This window comes from Dermacentor variabilis, chromosome 3 (genome assembly GCF_050947875.1).
Source record: "Dermacentor variabilis isolate Ectoservices chromosome 3, ASM5094787v1, whole genome shotgun sequence".
In the NCBI taxonomy this organism is placed as follows: Eukaryota; Metazoa; Arthropoda; class Arachnida; order Ixodida; family Ixodidae; genus Dermacentor; species Dermacentor variabilis.
Window position 1 is genome coordinate 152,412,169 of NC_134570.1, and position 16,716 is coordinate 152,428,884.

A 16,716-nucleotide genomic window follows, 5' to 3' on the forward strand; every position below is an offset into this window, starting at 1 on the left:
ATTCTCATAACAGACCTGCAGCGGTAATACCGCAAAATTTGTCATGTGAAGCACGTTTAAAGAATTGTCGCTTTCGCGACGTCTATGTAGAAGATATCACTGCTCGCCTAGCTACGCAGCGTTTTCGTAACATAAATGTGATGAAATTACACAGAGAACCTTTCACTATTTGCGTAGTCTCCATTGTTTTCAAGTTAGAATATCTTCATTTAGAGCACGTGATGTGTTTCTGCGACAAGAAGTGACCAACTCGATTTGGAAATCGGCCCTATACATTCTATTCCATATGCGATGCTTCGGGTGTTACTGTTGCATCGTCAAGACAGCCGAGGGTGTAATTTACGTACGCGTGAAACCACCTTCAAATTTTACTTGCAAATAAATGCATAAAATTGTTTTACACCATTGATTCACTTTAATATTTTTTTTCTTTTTTCTTTCTTTGCAGGAGCATCCCGAGGCCTTCTCATGATTGGGACATCCATTTACACCGTGTCATACTTCGACCAGTACAGGGGTATCGCTTCCGGCATCAGGTTCACTGGAGCTTCTTTGACTGGCATCATCGGCCCTTCATTGCTCGCGCAACTAGCAAAGACGTACCATTTCCAGGGTTGCCTGCTCATCACAGGAGGCCTCATGCTGAATCTGATACCCTTGTTGATGATGCTGCGGAACCCGCGACCAGTTGCTTGTTCTAAATGCTGGCGCTGTGGCACGTCGCAGCACACAAAGAAGAGTGCGAGCGTGGCCGTGTGCCCAACTACGACGACGGCAGCGCACAGCATGCAGCCTCCCACTGCCTCTGTCCACGTGGCGCCAAAAGGGGATCTAACATGCGGAAAATATAATGAAGAAGCAGAGGCAGACACAACTCCCAATAAAGCAAAACATAATTCATTTCATAGACCTACGCGAAAACCGCCAGGAATGCCAATTCAGCTGCCGAAAGTTTCCGAACGGCGCGAAGGTCCCAACGCTGGAATCGCGACTCAAACCCTAACCGTGCTTACAACGCCTTCCTTCTACATCATCATGATCGCCGTCGTGACCGTGGATTTCACACTTCCGTTGCTAGGCACGACCATCGTCGACTACGCTCTCGACAAAGAACTAACTCCGGACGAATCTTGGAGGCTCGTCACTTTTCTGTTCATTGGTGCCATGTTCGGGCATCTCGTCATCCCACTATTGTCCGACAAGCTGGCCCGCGGACGGTCCCTCATCGCGGCCCTCAGCTTCACTCTGCTGTCGTTTTCTTTCATCCTGATGCCGCAAGTTGGTAGTTTCGCGGCTGTTGGAGCGGTCACTGTCCTGGGAGGTGTCCAGCAAGGCTACCTTTACTCGCTCAAACCGGTACTCGTGGCCGACTACCTAGGTGTTGGCAGCGTCGCTGTTTCCTGGGGTCTCATGGGGCTGGCCTCTTTGCCGCTCACTATATGCGAACCTATGATTGTGGGTGAGCTGTGACTCGTATGTTCCCTTCTGCTGTTTAGGCGCAATGTTTAGAAAGCACGAGAACAGTACGCACACGTGTTGCTGCAGTGGCGTCGCGCAATGTAAACGCTCAAAAAACGAAGTTCACCGTTCTTGCATACTCGAGTACCGATGCCGTGCTGGTCCGTTTTACATCGTTTTGAAGATCTACTCAATGTTGTGTCAGGTGTTCTCGATAAAATTTACGCAAGAACAGGCATCGACACTTACAGAGATATCCAGCACTATTAAAAAGGTCGTAAGACTCTGACATGCGCTTTTAATTCGAATACACAACGCCGTTAATGGGAGGTATAAAAAGCAACTAGTACGTATGTGTGACTTCCAACTAATACTGAAACTTATTCTCTGAGAACCATTCGGAATTTTCCCGGCGTTTCACTGCGATGTCCTACATTCCCTTACGGAGCCCGCTGTGCGTTTTCTTTGAGCAAGTGAAGCTTTAACGCCATTGTCGTGAAACGTACGCATGACTTGCGTGACAATCTTTCCTACATGGTGCATATTCAATGCAGGTGCATTTCGCGACAACGGTGGCTCGTACGACCAGCTCTACCGCTTGTGCAGTGTGGTAAGCCTCCTTGCAGCGTCCCTGTTGGTCCTGCAGTCCTGCCTCGACGCCAGGAAGCGGAGTGCGAAGTTTGAGACGGCGCCACTTCCATCCGCAGCAGTCTGCACTGACATCGATGGCAAGACGTCGCACTCCCCAAGGTGACGCTGACAGACACCCTGGCCAAGTGATCACCTCTCATATACACGAAGAAAAACGAAAAGAAAAAAGAGCACCAAGCATGCTGTAGCAAATGAAGGGAACTCCTTTTAGGCCAAGTAGTTATCGAATTCAATTACGGCGATCTCTCAGCGAACGGGCTCCACTACAATTTCCTAAAAATCGTTTTCTTCGCTGCACCAAAAGACAGCAGTTGACAGAGTGTCCTAACACATCTGCGTAACTGCAGGTTCTTTCTAACACCGAACAAGTTACTCATATTTCTGTAAAACAGATGCCTCTACTATTCTTGTGAACCAAGCTTACCGCTTTGATGCCTTTCAAGAGCTTTCAAGATAGCCCGAGAGACGCAGACGCTCTTTCGCACCAAAATAATAATGTCTGTGTTCCAATACTCGCCGTAGAAGGCATATTAGACGGCCACACGGACAGTGGCCATCTTAATTCTCGTTCCAAATTCCAACGAAGACCTCAAAGAAGGCATATTTACGAAGATCGCACGTAAATCCGAAACGATTCACGTTACCTTCCTGTTCAGACGAAATGGCGGCTGATTAGTACGTTAGTATGCTTGGAAACTCGACGCGGGTTATGCTGTTGGGCTGCTAAGCACGAGTTCACGGGATCGAATCCCGGCCACGGTGGCTGCATTCCGACGGGGACGAAATGCGAAAACACCCGTGTACTTAGATTTAGGTGCACGTTAAAGAACCCCAGGTGATGTGAATTTCTGGGATCCCCCTCTACGGTGTACCACATAATGAAAAAGTGGTTTCGGCAAGTAAAGCGTCATCATTTAGTTTTTTAAACTTGACGGGAACGTCGTCTGCGCAAAAAAAAAAACGTAGCCACGCTTTCCTGTGCGCCTAACGTAAGTCACGTTCTTTTCATACGTTCGCAACCGCAAAGAGCCAGCCTACCCTTTTCATAGCTTCTTCGTTTTCTCTGGTCCTCGAGAGGTGGCTTCAGATCGCAAAGGCAGCGTGCCTAATTCTAAACTAGATTAGGTATATGTCTGCTGCAGCAAAAACCCGGAGACCACTCAGCAAATCCTAATAAAATGCAAATGAGTTCTCACTATGTGAGAACCGTAGTTAACGCACACCTACCAGACGCGCTTGGGTTTGAAGTGGACGGAAGCGTCAACCGGTCAGCAGGTGAGATAAGCAAGAGACGTTTAGAGTAATGGCGGATAAAAAATCAGGAAAGAGATTGATGCGACCCGATCTCACAGTCATATCAAGCGGTACAAGGTAGATATTCGAGGGGAAAAACGATTTTGGAGATGTCTACAAATATGATTCATAAAAACATGTGTAGCATACTTGATTAAATAAGCAGGCTAGGTGACTATATGTCAACGCCACGTTTCAACGGGGATACCATTAAATCAACATCATCACGGCCTTCCTATCAACTTCCAGCCAGTTTCCGACGGGCTTCATCACTTTGCTTCAAAGCTATCTTTGTTATCTCCTTAGCTGAACACGTAGGCTCTCTTCGAATGCTGGCCAAAAATGAAACGCACTCACTGTCGCATCTGAGTATGCTTCTGACCATGGGCCAACTATAGTACAGTAAACAAGTAAACACGAGTCCTAGACTACGAGTAAAACCCGTCCCAACTGAGGAGTCGTGCGTCTTAATTAATTCTCAAAAAAGGCAAATTAAGTTGCTTGGATTCCGCACTTTGTTTGTTACGGTACTTGCGGCTATTATCGAACCGAGCTGGATTCACTGCGAGCACATCGAGGAACAAGCTTGCTCTTATTTTGTATCTGCAGAAGGTCTCGCGTGTACCGTGGCCGGTCAGCTCGGTGTGAACGCGGATTTTGATGCGAATAGCATTTTCGGCACTGCGAGAGCAATTTTCTTTCCAACTTCCTAGCTATCCCACAAAAAGTATCGGCTGATCCTGGAGACCACGCAGTCTAAATATGTGCGCTGTGCCGAAGATAGTGCAGTCTAAGACTGTGGGCCGTACGCGCGGCTATTTTCCACTGGGCATGTGCAGCTTTTCAATTAATTTCTTGTACGGCAATTTCGGTATTTGCCACAGGGTATGTTCCATTCTTCAATGAACATCTTTACGCAAGCTTCGGTCCTTCTGTATGTAACACTGCTGCCAATCCCCTTCTGTGGGTACGGGTCATGTTTTGAGAAAACGACAACACCGCGCATGCGTGGTCTTCCTAGCGGTGCCGCCAGGAGGCGAGGCGTGACCAGACGGTAGCGCGATGGAGTTGCGCAGCCCGCCTCCTACATGAAGCGTTTCGACAATTCGTGTACTTGAATCGCCATTGCACGTTAGTCCTGCCCGACTATTTTCGGCACCGCCGGAACAGCTCAAGCGTATATGTTGGCTCACTGACGCTGGCTACAAAAACACCGAGAGGGTGCCAGGAGCATGAAAACCATTTCATTCCTTTCGCAGGAGTGGTTTATAGTCTAGCACTGTCATGAGGCCGAAACTATACACAGGCCAGAGAGGCCTATGTCCAACTTACTGGTTTAGAGAGCGCGGACCAAACGCTACGAATTACAAAGATGGGTACGTGTCAAATGATTGCAGTGACATTGGTTGCTTAACGCTTTTGAAGACTGCAACCAAGTCAGATCTGGCAAAATAAATGCGCGCGTAAAATTATCGAGGTGCTAGCTATAACCAGCGAACGTTCGAAGCGTATCAGTACAACCTCAGTTTTGTCATTAGAAAAATAAATATGCTTCTTAAACTATGCAGTAATATAGGTATAGGGCGCGTCACGCAGCTGCACGATTATAGGGGCACTGTAACGTAAAAATATTTCATACTTTTCTATTCCAATTCTGCAATCAGCCCACCGCGATTGGTCAAAAACTTTTTTGGACCACCCCCACTTCACCTGTCTGTCACCCGACGTCACGAAAACCGCGATAGCTCCCCATCTCATATGACGTGTACACACTGATTATGCATAATTTGAGCAAAGAAAACAAAAATTGTTATTTCTGATTCGACGCCTTTTCGCCATAGCCCTCGGCTATTGGTCAAAAACTTTTGAGCTGCACCCACTTCCCCTGCCTCTCACGTGACGTCACAAAACCCCAAAAACTTACCGCGTTGAAGTGACGTGTACGCGTTAAAGATACATTAATATGCCGAACAAAAGTGAATTTTCCTCGGTATAGCCGCAGGCTGCCCCGTTCCGAAAGGAATAAAAGATGGCTGCCGCTGATCGCTCCGGCACTGGCTAGTCGCCCCTGCCGGAGAGCATGAGTTTATTTGCGTCTAATAAAACTTTTTGCGTGGACGTGTAACGTTTCCGAGCACTTTCGGCACGTTTACGACCTCGTTCTGCCAACTCTTCTTTGCCGAGTATCCGTTTTAGCGCCATTCTTAATCTTCCGTTGCATGCTGCCGCGATTCTCGATGAGCCTCCGCAAGCTAAGAAAAAGCGGACCCATCGTAGACGCCAGCACCACCCATTTCATCCGGTTATCGATATTCACTGCAGTGGCTCGGCCCCATCGAATCCCTCTCCACTTGAGCATGCTCCTCGCATCTTGTGAGCCAATTATATAAGACAAGCCGCTCAGTGCAGGCAATGTTATTCGCTTTTCAAGCAAACAAAAGTGACCTCTTGTAAACGAGGGGAGCATTTGATTGGTTTGTTCAGGCAACCCTGCGGGTGACCGCCCGATGCTTACGTCGGCGGTTAAGCAAATTTGACGTCAGGAGATTGGAATAAAAACTGATTGAAATAGTTTTACGTTATACGGCCCTAGATGTGCTAGCTATCACGCAGAAAGAATTTTTTTTTCAGAAATGACAGAAGCCTTCTATGAAGATGAAATCAGTGATCTGGCGTAATCGACATTCTGATAAAGCGTCTCATATTTTTTTTCTACCTAATTATCCCGCACGGCAACCTGCTGCACGACATGTATACCATGAGCTATAGTTACAAGTGCGCCTTCTGCTTCGCGTCCAATACTCTCTACCACATTGTACGGGAGTGTGGGCAAAACCCATAGACGCCACGCGCCACCAAACCAACAGCCGAGCAGTGGGAGGCCAAGCTGACCAGCCTGACCCCTTAAGACCAGCATCGTCTGGTGATCAGGGCCAAGCTATCGGCTCAGGCCCACGGCAGCCTGGACTTAGGACGCCGCCCACCTCAGATGATTTCACCGTCGGGTCATTTCTACAAACAACCACGCAAAAAATCGCGCAAGAGATAGCATTGTCTTCATTGTCATGATATGCGTTGCCATCTTAGCTTTCGATAGCATTGTACAGAAGGGAGGCGCCCGTGATTTAACCAACACGTACTTTAGTTTCCTAGATTCAATAAGAACCAATATTCACTATTAATTGGTTTGTTCCATGCGCCTTGTGGCCATGCATAAGTTTTCTTAGTGTTTGAAAATGTGATACCTATCTTTTATTGTTTGTTTATTGACATTTAAATAAAGATGTGTAATATCTCAAACTTATAGCGGAATTCAGAGGGAAGGCGCTGCTGCGTTTCTACAACAGATTGCGCGCAACAGTTAAAAATCTTGCCCCGCCTTTGGTGGTTTCTCCTCTGCGTGCAGCCCAATAACAAAACACAGTCATATTCTGTGCTACAACAAGAACCATACTTGCAGCGTATGGAGATGGTTAGGCAATGGGTGGAGTATTGTCCAGTAGATTTCGTTGATATACAAAATCGCGTTTCCGTATGTAGAACAATTCGAGTCAGTTTTGAAAGTGCTCATCACAGCCCCGCTCCGCACTAAGGTTCTTCCTTACGCTTGCCTTTATCAAACCATGAAGCGAAATAGAACACGCACCCCGCTTCCCTCTGAATTTGAAGTGAACCATTTATTAGTGCGCATAACATGAGTGCGGCCGTCTTTGCGCGGCTTGGTTTATTGCCAAAGAAATGTGGAGGACCGGGACACACAGACGTGATTGCGGGAGGCAGGCTTTGATGCGGTTTGTGCGTGGTTAGAGAGTGTCCGTTCCATTGTCAGCGTTTAAGGGCGCCTCACTCGGGGAGGATTTCTGAGCAGGACGGATTGGCGGCGCAACTCGGCACTGTCCGAGTAAAGCGTTGTTTCGATGCGGCTGTTCGTCCGTGACGACGACCGGTTCACTTCGTAGAGCTCACGGTCGGCGATGTCCCGCAGCTGCAGATATCGCCTGCTGAGTGCGACAACTAGGTCCTGCAAAAAGAAAAAAAATCACGACAGAATTCATCTCACGATGACTGTCGACGATATTGCGAATACCAGCCAAGCAATTTAGAGAGAGACCATATTCCTGAAGTTACGCTTATTAAACACGTGCACTGGTAATTCGGAGACTTTCTTTACTTGGGATATGTGACATATACTCCGAAATCGTCTCACTCGGCCATGGCATTCGCTTGCCAAGGTCACCCATGAGCATGGTAGTATGACGACGACTCTATGACGCCGAAGCAGTGACGATGGACTAAAGAATAAGGAATGATATAATTGGGGCGGCAAAGGCGGTATAACGACGATGGTAAGTGAGATGTCTAGTCTTAACTTATGACGATGGTGTAACGCCGTCAGCGTGACAACGATGACATGTAGACGACGTGGTGACGACGCCTGTAGACGATTATGGCGTAACGACGATGGCATGACGACAACTAAGTGAAGTAGATGGATTGATGACGATATCACAACCGCGGCCGCATGAGCATAACGGATGCATTATAGCGTCTGTTTGACGACGGCGCAATTACGACGATGACATGAGAAGGGCGACAGCGTGACTATGACCTAATGATCACCAGGGAATTACGTCGAGGCATCGACGAAAGTTGTATGACGACGAGGGGATGACCGCAATGAGTTGACGTTACTGAAACGATGACGATGGTGAAATAACGGCGTGATAACGATGACCCGTTACAGTGGTATGACAACGACTGTGTGAAAAAGATGACTAATGACAACGGCATGGCGAAAGAAGGTTGCTGAAGTCATAATGACGACGATGTGATGGCCGCGACAGTATCACGACGGCGATATGACAACGAATGCCTGACGGTGACTGTATGGCAGTGACGCAATAACGACGATGCCGTGACAACGGCATGAGGACAATGAAATGATAACAAGTGTATGATCACAATCGCGTAATGATGGCTGTATCATGAAACCTGTAATACCAAGTTGGCGTGACGACGGCAGCATGGCGAGAGTCAGAGGACGAAGGTGGTGAGAGGACGATGCCACGAACACGATATCATTACGGCGTCGGTTTGAGAACGGATAGATGATATCGACTGTCTGGCGATGACGGCATGACAAGGGCGACAATGGTATGATTACGATGTTATTACGAAGATACACGTCGAGGGAACGGCGACGCCGGCATGGCGAAAATGGGATAATGTTACTGAAGTGATGACTCTAATAAAACTATAGCGTGGCGGTGACGGCATGACACAAGTTGCGTGTCCCACACAATTTGTACCCCAATTTAAATATGCATGTTGCTACATGCATGTTGTGAGCGTCTTTTCACCGATGCATGCTGGCACACCGACGGAGACGAACTGCTCCTGTGTTTCGAGCTGCCGGTTGAACTGGCCAGCCCTGCAGCTACTTTTGCATATATACGAGGACAAATGTGAAAGCCTTTACCCCTATTTATTATTAGCCAAAATAATGTACATGCAGGCAGTTACAAATATAATTATTTCACGTGCGTTACAATATTTTTCCACATAAGCACCACAGCAGTTCAGACATTTGTGCCATCGCAGCGCCAAATTTGAGATGCCCCTGCGGTCAGTCAGCCATGCACGCGGCCTCTGCGAACACTCATTGTCATGCAAGTCTTCACGGCCTTTTGCGAACTCACAACACCACCACCTCAAACTTCCCAAAGCGAGGCACTTTTCCACATACGTAGGCTTTCTTCCCTTGCTCCATAGAAAACGAATCACATTTCGTTGCTCGTACACCATGGGCGTGTGAAGCACCGCTGCCATCTTCAACAACTGGTAGCAGCGCCATGCCACAAAGCTACGGGCAGCTAAGGTCGCGCCGGTCCAAGAAAGGTCCACTACTGACAATGAATATGTTGACTTTGCATTTACAGCCGTAATTTGGCAAAAAAATAGGGGAGAAGACTGTCTGCTTTCAGCCGTACATCCCAAGTAGTCTTCAGTGTTTCATCCCTCGTTCGCGGACATCTTGGTGGATGATGGCGTTTCCCGTTCTCGCCACAGAGCTCCGCAGTGGCCCACCATCCAGCTTAGGACCATGGATCCCGGTGACGACACCTCATGTGCATCTACGCCTGCGACTCCAAGAACAACGTACGTCACGGCTACCAATTCGCTCAATCCTGGCATAGGTAATGTTGACGTTCAGGACTGGCTGAGCACGTATGGGCGTGTTAGAAAGAACAACTGCTGGTGACCTACCGTAATGCTAGGATACGTAATCTACTTGGGCGGAACACCGCGTGTCTGATTCCCGACACATCAGGACGAGCTGTCGAGCTCGAATGCCTTCAAAGAGAAGCTCCCCGCCCTCTTTGGAAAACTGACTGGTCGCCGACTGGCTGCAAAAAAACAGCTTGCTATCAGAGTGCAGTCTTCCACTGAATTTTATGGGCCGTACACAAAAAAAGACGTGCTCGCTCTTTGACGGAAAGTAGACGAGTAAATGGCTGAGGTTGACAATGTAGGACACGTCTTTAAAGGGATCGCAGACAACGCGTTCAACTTGTTCACTTAAAAGAATGTTTCCGTCATCGACATCATTGTCAAGAAATGCTGCCGCTTCGAGCTGACCCGAAATTCCCCGCATCGTCCCACAGTTCTCTCGCCTCGCTAACACGGCTGCGACGCCAACCTTATGCTTAAGCAATTTTAGCTCTGTAGACGCCGGCATCATTTCTTGCCTCCACAAATGACAAAACGCTGGAAACTACCCTAATATAGCTCGGCTGTAATAACTTTTAGTTGGTGCTTTCCTTCTCTTTAATTCATGATTCATGTATACGTTGCTTCTAAGAATGTTAGGTTTATTCTTATTCGTGACAAATTTGACAAGTCGCACACACTAGGCTTCATACCCTATCTACAATACATACGGCAGCCATTACCAGCCCGTGAAAGAGCCCTGTAACGTACCTGGTAGGAAAGGCGCCGGCCCGTGCCACAGGGGTCATCGAACTCCCAGTCGTGAAAGCAAGACGACCTCTACAATAAGAAATGTGAACGTGATGCACCACACAACAGACAGTACCTTTCCGCGAACGGAACCTAGTGACACATATCCATCGCAGTCAACACATTTCATCTGACAACATATCTCCCCGAGTGTCCCTATTGTACACCAGCGTATAGCATCAGGCTTCATAACGAAACGCAGTATCGATGAAGTGAAACGTACGGCCAATTAGAAGTGCTAAGTGAAGCAAATATATCTCTCTTGTGCAGTTGAAGAGGAAGGAAGCTAAATGTGAAGATAGCTAAAAGCGGTAGCATAAATGCACATGAAGCTTGATGTTTTATCACACTTTATATCGATATCGCTATCGCTCAGCCTGTGATTACACAAAGCAAAGAACTGTTTTTTTTTTTTAAAGGAAAGAAATTAGCACGAGAGATAAACAAGCTGTATGTAGTTCTTATAAAGCCTCACTAAACTTTTTTTTATTATTATTGCTATATTTTACATACAGGAGACATTGTATGTTCGTGTGGGCTTAAACTGCCTTCCTAAATCTCACGTGTGTTGGGTGCAGTGGCGACAAACAAAGCACCAACTTTATTCATCTCACGCTTATTGCTCATGTAACATCTCTATCCTCGAAAGCTTCCATTCCCATTCCCCTCCCCGCGTGTTGGGTAGCAAGCTGGACTCAGTCTGGTTAACCTCCTTGCATTTCCTTCTTCCCTTCTCTCTCTCTCGCGCGCATAAACAAATAAACTGGATTGCATATATTACCAGCCTAATTGCAATGCAATAAGAGTCCTTGCAGTATTGAAATGGCCAGTATTACGCACCCGGCTCGATGACGGAATGGCTTTGCGCATTCCTTTCTTGGCGAAGTGCAACTTGTAGCACAGGCGGAGGCACCTTGCGGTGGGGAACAAATTGAGAGGGGGTGGTGCACCAGCATTGATATCCAAGTACGAGATCCACTGGGACGACCTGGCGAAGATCCACTCTGTATAGGCGTTACCCTGTGTAAAAGATTGTCACCAGTCAGCACTTTCAGTTACTGTGGGGCACTGTGATAATCTCGCGGGATGGTTAAGTGTACAACATAGATCGCAAGACAGAAAACAATAGATAGTGTAGAAGTCATTGACGATTATTTTCAATGCTAGGGGGTAGTCGTGCGCTTCTAGATACTTTTCGCTTTATTAAAGAAATGATGGCGCATGTTTGCTGCTCTTAGGACAGCCAGGTAGATTTAGCTGTTTCATTTCGTAATGCTGTAATGAAAGAAGCCGTTAGCCTGCTCGTCTGTAGCGGGGCCGGAGCCCTCCTGCAGCCGGCAGAAGAATACAGCGTGGGGGTGGAGAAGAGGCTTTCGCCGAGTGCTCCACCACAACACTTAAACATCCAGATGCCCAAACATCTCACGTGGTAGCACATCCCGCTATCGACCCAGCTATACGATTATATTTTGTTAGGCAGACGATGATGTAAGGGGACGCACATCTGCAACGGAGTTCTCCAAGAAATTTTTCTGTCTTGACGTATGGAAGACTGCGACCACCAAAAACTAGAGGGAATTTTTCGACACGCCTCCACGTAAAAGCGATAGCAACGCTTTTATCTGGGGACAATTTCAGCCACCTCGAATTTAGGTAGGCCCATATATTTGTCAGCGCTTTCTGGAGACGCTTTTGGGTGGTAGTGCGTAAACGTGCCGCGTTTCAAATGCGGATGCCGTCCGCATACAGTGTGACGCTGATGCCACCGGGCACGTTTCTTTTAAGATGGATGAGGACTAAATTAAATATAAAGGCCTTAACACAGTTGCTTGTGGCACTCCCTTCTCGGCGGCATAAAGTGCTGCGGGGCCAACCGAAACACACACGAATACTTGGCGTCGTTGAAAGTAGTCTGCATGCAATCCATCTGTAAAGCCGTCCTCCGAGACCAATAGTTTCCGTAGCGTCAAGTGTTGCATTATGATAGGCGGAGTCCCCATGTTGCCTTGATGTCTAAAAATAATGCAGTAGGTGTGTTTCCACAAACCAATTCTTCTTCAGCCGATGAGACCAAGGCAAGGACAATATCAAATGCGAGCCTTTTTTGATGGAAGCCATTCATTTCCTATGGGTTAACTTTCGTTGTTTCCACGAACCAACTGAGTCGTTTGTGAATCAGTTTTTCGAATAGCTTCCCTGCGCAACTAAGAAGAGATAGGGTCTGAAGGAGAAGTAATTTGTTAACTGCTACCCTGGCTTTAATATAGGAATAACTTTCGCAAGCTTCCATTCCGTAGGAACCTCCCCATTTATCCCTGGGGAGCTGTAGTTCTCGAGATGACGTAGACGAGATGTGCGGCATACATTTGCGAGGTCTTTATAACTCGCCATAATTGCCAGGGGATGATCGCTTGTTTGTGTCGCCAGTTGCTACCATGAGCTCTTCAATTGTAAATGGCAATATAGTTGTTATAGTCTGAATAGTCTGTTTTAACGTCAAGTGCATTTCTCGACTTCGATAAAAAGGGGCTCAGGTCTTTTTTATACTGAACAGGAGAGGAAACAAGAAAGTGAGGCATTTGTGTGTAATAACGATAATCATTTATCATTTTGACGGAAATAATACGCAACGCGCAGAAGGCAATAAGGGAAATATTGTACCAGTAGCTTCATAGTAGAATCGGTATTTGTTTTTAGAAGAACACGGTTGGAAATATGGTTCCATAGCGCAATCACTGAACGAGGAGTTTTATTTGTAGAAATGCAGAGAGGTTGGCATGCGCAATCATCAGCGCAGTCCTGTGTCGTGTATGAACCGCATCACGACCCGTAAAATCAGTCTCCTTGGTAAGCGAATAAGAAAACGTGAATAGTGCGAAGCCCGGGCGTGATGTGTTCCGAGGATCATTTCCGCCGACTAATGAAAAAAAAAATTCCCAAGAATTTTTTTTGTATTTGTTTGTTTATTGTTGTCGTTGAAGAGCGACACATACCCAGTGTCCCAAGTTAACGGTAAATACGTTCATCGATGAGCGGCACACACCACGTGCCAAATATTGGATGACCCAAGTTTGTGTGAAAGAGGTTCACTGAAGAGCGGTACATACCCTATGTCACATACCCGGTGACCCAAGCGGGTCCCACGGTTGGTTTTGAACCTGATCTTCCCACAGCTGCCCAACGTGCTGTTCATTAGACCATTGACTACCGAGCGACGGATGCGGGCCGTAAAATGGCTAGAATACGCCGGCAGATAGGTCATTATTAGAAAGTGCACAAGTTATTCCAAGAACGCTAACGTCATTAACAATGAACAATGCGCGGTAAATGATTTTGCGGAACACACTGTGAACACTACGTAACACTTCATGAGCGAGAATCATGCCGAACGGCGAAAACGCACCTGAACCCTCTGGAAGCTGTCGGTCATCATGGCGATGAGAACATTGAGTAGCACGATGACCGACACGATGTGGTACAGGCCCCAGAGGGCATACCCGACGAACTCGGTGAAGTTGTGCGTCACGATCCTGCCGCCCGGCCGCGTCGCGTCTCCGGAGACAACAATGTCGGCGATCTCTGGTGTGCCCAATTCATACAGGGCCCAGAAGAGGTACTTGAGTGCACGACCGAGGCTGCGTGTGAAACAAGCCGCGTCATTAGACCATGCACGGCTATCGTACGAGTAAATTTGTCCCTCATCTGCACATGTCGCTTATTTGCCCTGAAGGTAATTAGCAACAAGGGACAGCATTTCCCTAACGATCGATTTATTTTGCTTTTCTTTCCGCTCTTAGACATTGGCGTAGAACGACTCGGACACCACCCCGTTGACCTTATCGCCTGCGACAGCAACTCGGCGTGGCGCATGACAAGGAAAGAAAAACAAATTTAAATTGAAGGTCATACACTAAGAATACTTGATGCATTAGTATATGGCTGATAAAACTTTTTTTTTTCAGTTTCTTCGAGATTGTATAGAGAAACACACCTGGAGAAAGACGTGAAAATTTGTTTTTGTAAGCGCATTTAGGAATTCTTGTTCCACACACTTGTACGCACATATTATTTCAACGGAAAGGGTTTGTATGAAGGCACTATTCATGCCATAGCAACGTCTTTTTGTTACGAACAAATCAATGGTGAGGTGCGTGCTTTCTCTTTCGTAAAGCTTTCTAGAATAGATTTATTTTATTCCGAGCAGCAGCTCCTGAGCTAGGAAGTAGGCCGACATTGTTCATTCGGTTGTCACGCTGACCTTCGCCCACAGCAGCAGGTGACACAATAAAATTAAGGAGACCACTCCAGTTCACAACTACGTAATATGAATCATGCTTCGTTTGGTTCGACATTTTTTATGAATCCTATAAGCGTGTTCGAACGAGTGGTTGCTGCTCTTGCGACGTGTGTAACCTATGCATCTGCATGTATACTATATGTATGTTTGCATATGCATATGTATACTGACCATGACTTCAACGTGACGATATATATATATATATATATATATATATATATATATATATATATATATATATATATATATATATATATATCGTCACGTTGTAGTGATGGTCCATGAAACAGTTGCAAAATTGTGCATGACAAAACTAACTCATTATTGGGTGAACCTGTGCCCACAAAACCAAGTGACACTGGAAGTACAATGGTGGCGGCGAACACAGTCGGCGATCATCCAAATCTGGTCAGCTATCAAGCGCGCCGAAGGTTCTGGAGTAATCGCTGGTGCCCACGGGGTTTCCAGAAACTGCTACACAATTCGTGTCGCGCATGGAAAGTTCCAAACCACGCAGATGCGTCTTGCGCTGAGTGCTAATGTTTCACATTTGTTAGCCGGTGAACAGCTGTCACCGGAGAAAGATAAACAAACACACGTGTCCATACATATATATACATACGAGAAAAGATGTGAGACCGACGGGGTTGCTTTTTGTTAATCACCACCATATCAAGCCAACAGACAATGACGCCAGGTAAGTAAAGCATCGCGGAAGTACTAAAATGTAGCGAAAAATTCAGAAGGTCGCTTTGTTATGCCTAATACGACTTGAAGGTGAAAGCCCAAGTGCCGATGCTTTATACATGGACACATGACGTACACATCCACCTTAATTCGCTTAGTCTACTTCGCTCAGTCAACCTCTTATTTCGCTTATTGTACTTCGCTAAGCCATCCCTCTTAATTCCAAATGTCGAGGGCTTGAGTGCCTTAATTAACTATCTTAATTAACTGTACCTTAATTAATTTCGTCTTCACTACCACAAAAGGTCGTGGGTTCGAGTACTCTAACTACATCCTAATTAAGCTGTGCCTTAATCAACTTCGCCTTAAGTACCACCAGAGGTGGTAAGTTCGACTCCCACGAAAGGTCGTGGGCTCGAGTGCCCTAAGTCCATCTTGATTAACTGTACTGAGAGAACGTCGCCTTCATTAACCACAAAGGTTATGGGTTCGACTCTCAGAAGTGGTCTTGGTTCGACACCCACCAAAGGTCGAGGGTTCGTAGGCTTTTTGTACTTAAGCGCAAGCTCCTTGTACTTCCGGGTCGTCGACGCGTCTTCGCTCAAAGTTGATTGACAGATGAGATATATGAGGCTGTCGCTTTCATAACAAAAAAAGATAGAAAATGAAAGCGGACGAGAACATAACCTGCGGCCGGTTGGAATGGAACCCACAATTCCCGCACTAAGCGTGCGTCGCACTATCAATTGTGCTGCGGCAAAGGCCGTACACTGACGGGTATTTGTGTTTACTGGATTTAACCCTGGAAGTGTTAGCCAGCGCCACTCAGAGCCATGGTAGGTGGATGTCGAATATCCTTCTTTGGTCAATGGTGTCACGTAACACGGGAACTTAGGAAAGCAAGCACGTGGCTAAAGTACCCTCGTATGCTACCTAATGACATCAAGGCTGCCGGATTCCGAACTGTCGCTATTAATGAACGTGAGAAGAGAAACCGAGACGCTGTTTTTGTTAACACATATAAAGCCAATAGACAATGACGACATGGAAAGCATTGGGGAAATTAGCTGTGGTTGAAAGGGTAATGCAGAAATTAACGAAGAAAACACAAATGAAAGTGGACGAAAGGAGCCCAACCGACAATCTACGCATTACCTCCGGCAGATACCCAATAGCACTGGGTATGGCCTCTCTTAAAATCCGGCGCATCGAGGTGCTAAAAGCACTTTTGCAATATATGCTTTTAACTCGCGTCCCTAGCTCTTATACAAATGCTAGATGTTCATTCAACGTTGCCACTACCGGTATCG

At 46.7% G+C, this 16,716-nt stretch overlaps 2 protein-coding genes across 2 annotated transcripts in view; one reads left to right on the forward strand and one right to left on the reverse strand.

Annotated features, from left to right (window-relative positions):
- The first annotated feature begins 453 nt into the window (after window positions 1-453).
- On the forward strand, window positions 454-2,334 carry LOC142574268 (monocarboxylate transporter 14-like). The gene is made up of 2 exons (XM_075683393.1): window positions 454-1,459; window positions 2,013-2,334. Exons 1-2 carry the CDS (start codon window positions 469-471, stop codon window positions 2,210-2,212), a joined length of 1,191 nt encoding a protein of 396 aa, XP_075539508.1. The 5' UTR covers window positions 454-468; the 3' UTR covers window positions 2,213-2,334.
- A 4,763-nt stretch (window positions 2,335-7,097) lies between these two features.
- Window positions 7,098-16,716, reverse strand: part of LOC142576405 (short transient receptor potential channel 3-like) — a 67,503-nt gene continuing 57,884 nt past the window's right edge. The window contains exons 9-12 of the mRNA XM_075686527.1: window positions 13,826-14,057; window positions 11,263-11,442; window positions 10,384-10,452; window positions 7,098-7,423 (exon numbers count right to left, since the gene is read on the reverse strand). Coding sequence (XP_075542642.1) covers window positions 7,235-7,423; window positions 10,384-10,452; window positions 11,263-11,442; window positions 13,826-14,057 — 670 coding nt within the window. The 3' untranslated portion in view covers window positions 7,098-7,234. The remainder of the gene's footprint in view (window positions 7,424-10,383; window positions 10,453-11,262; window positions 11,443-13,825; window positions 14,058-16,716) is intronic.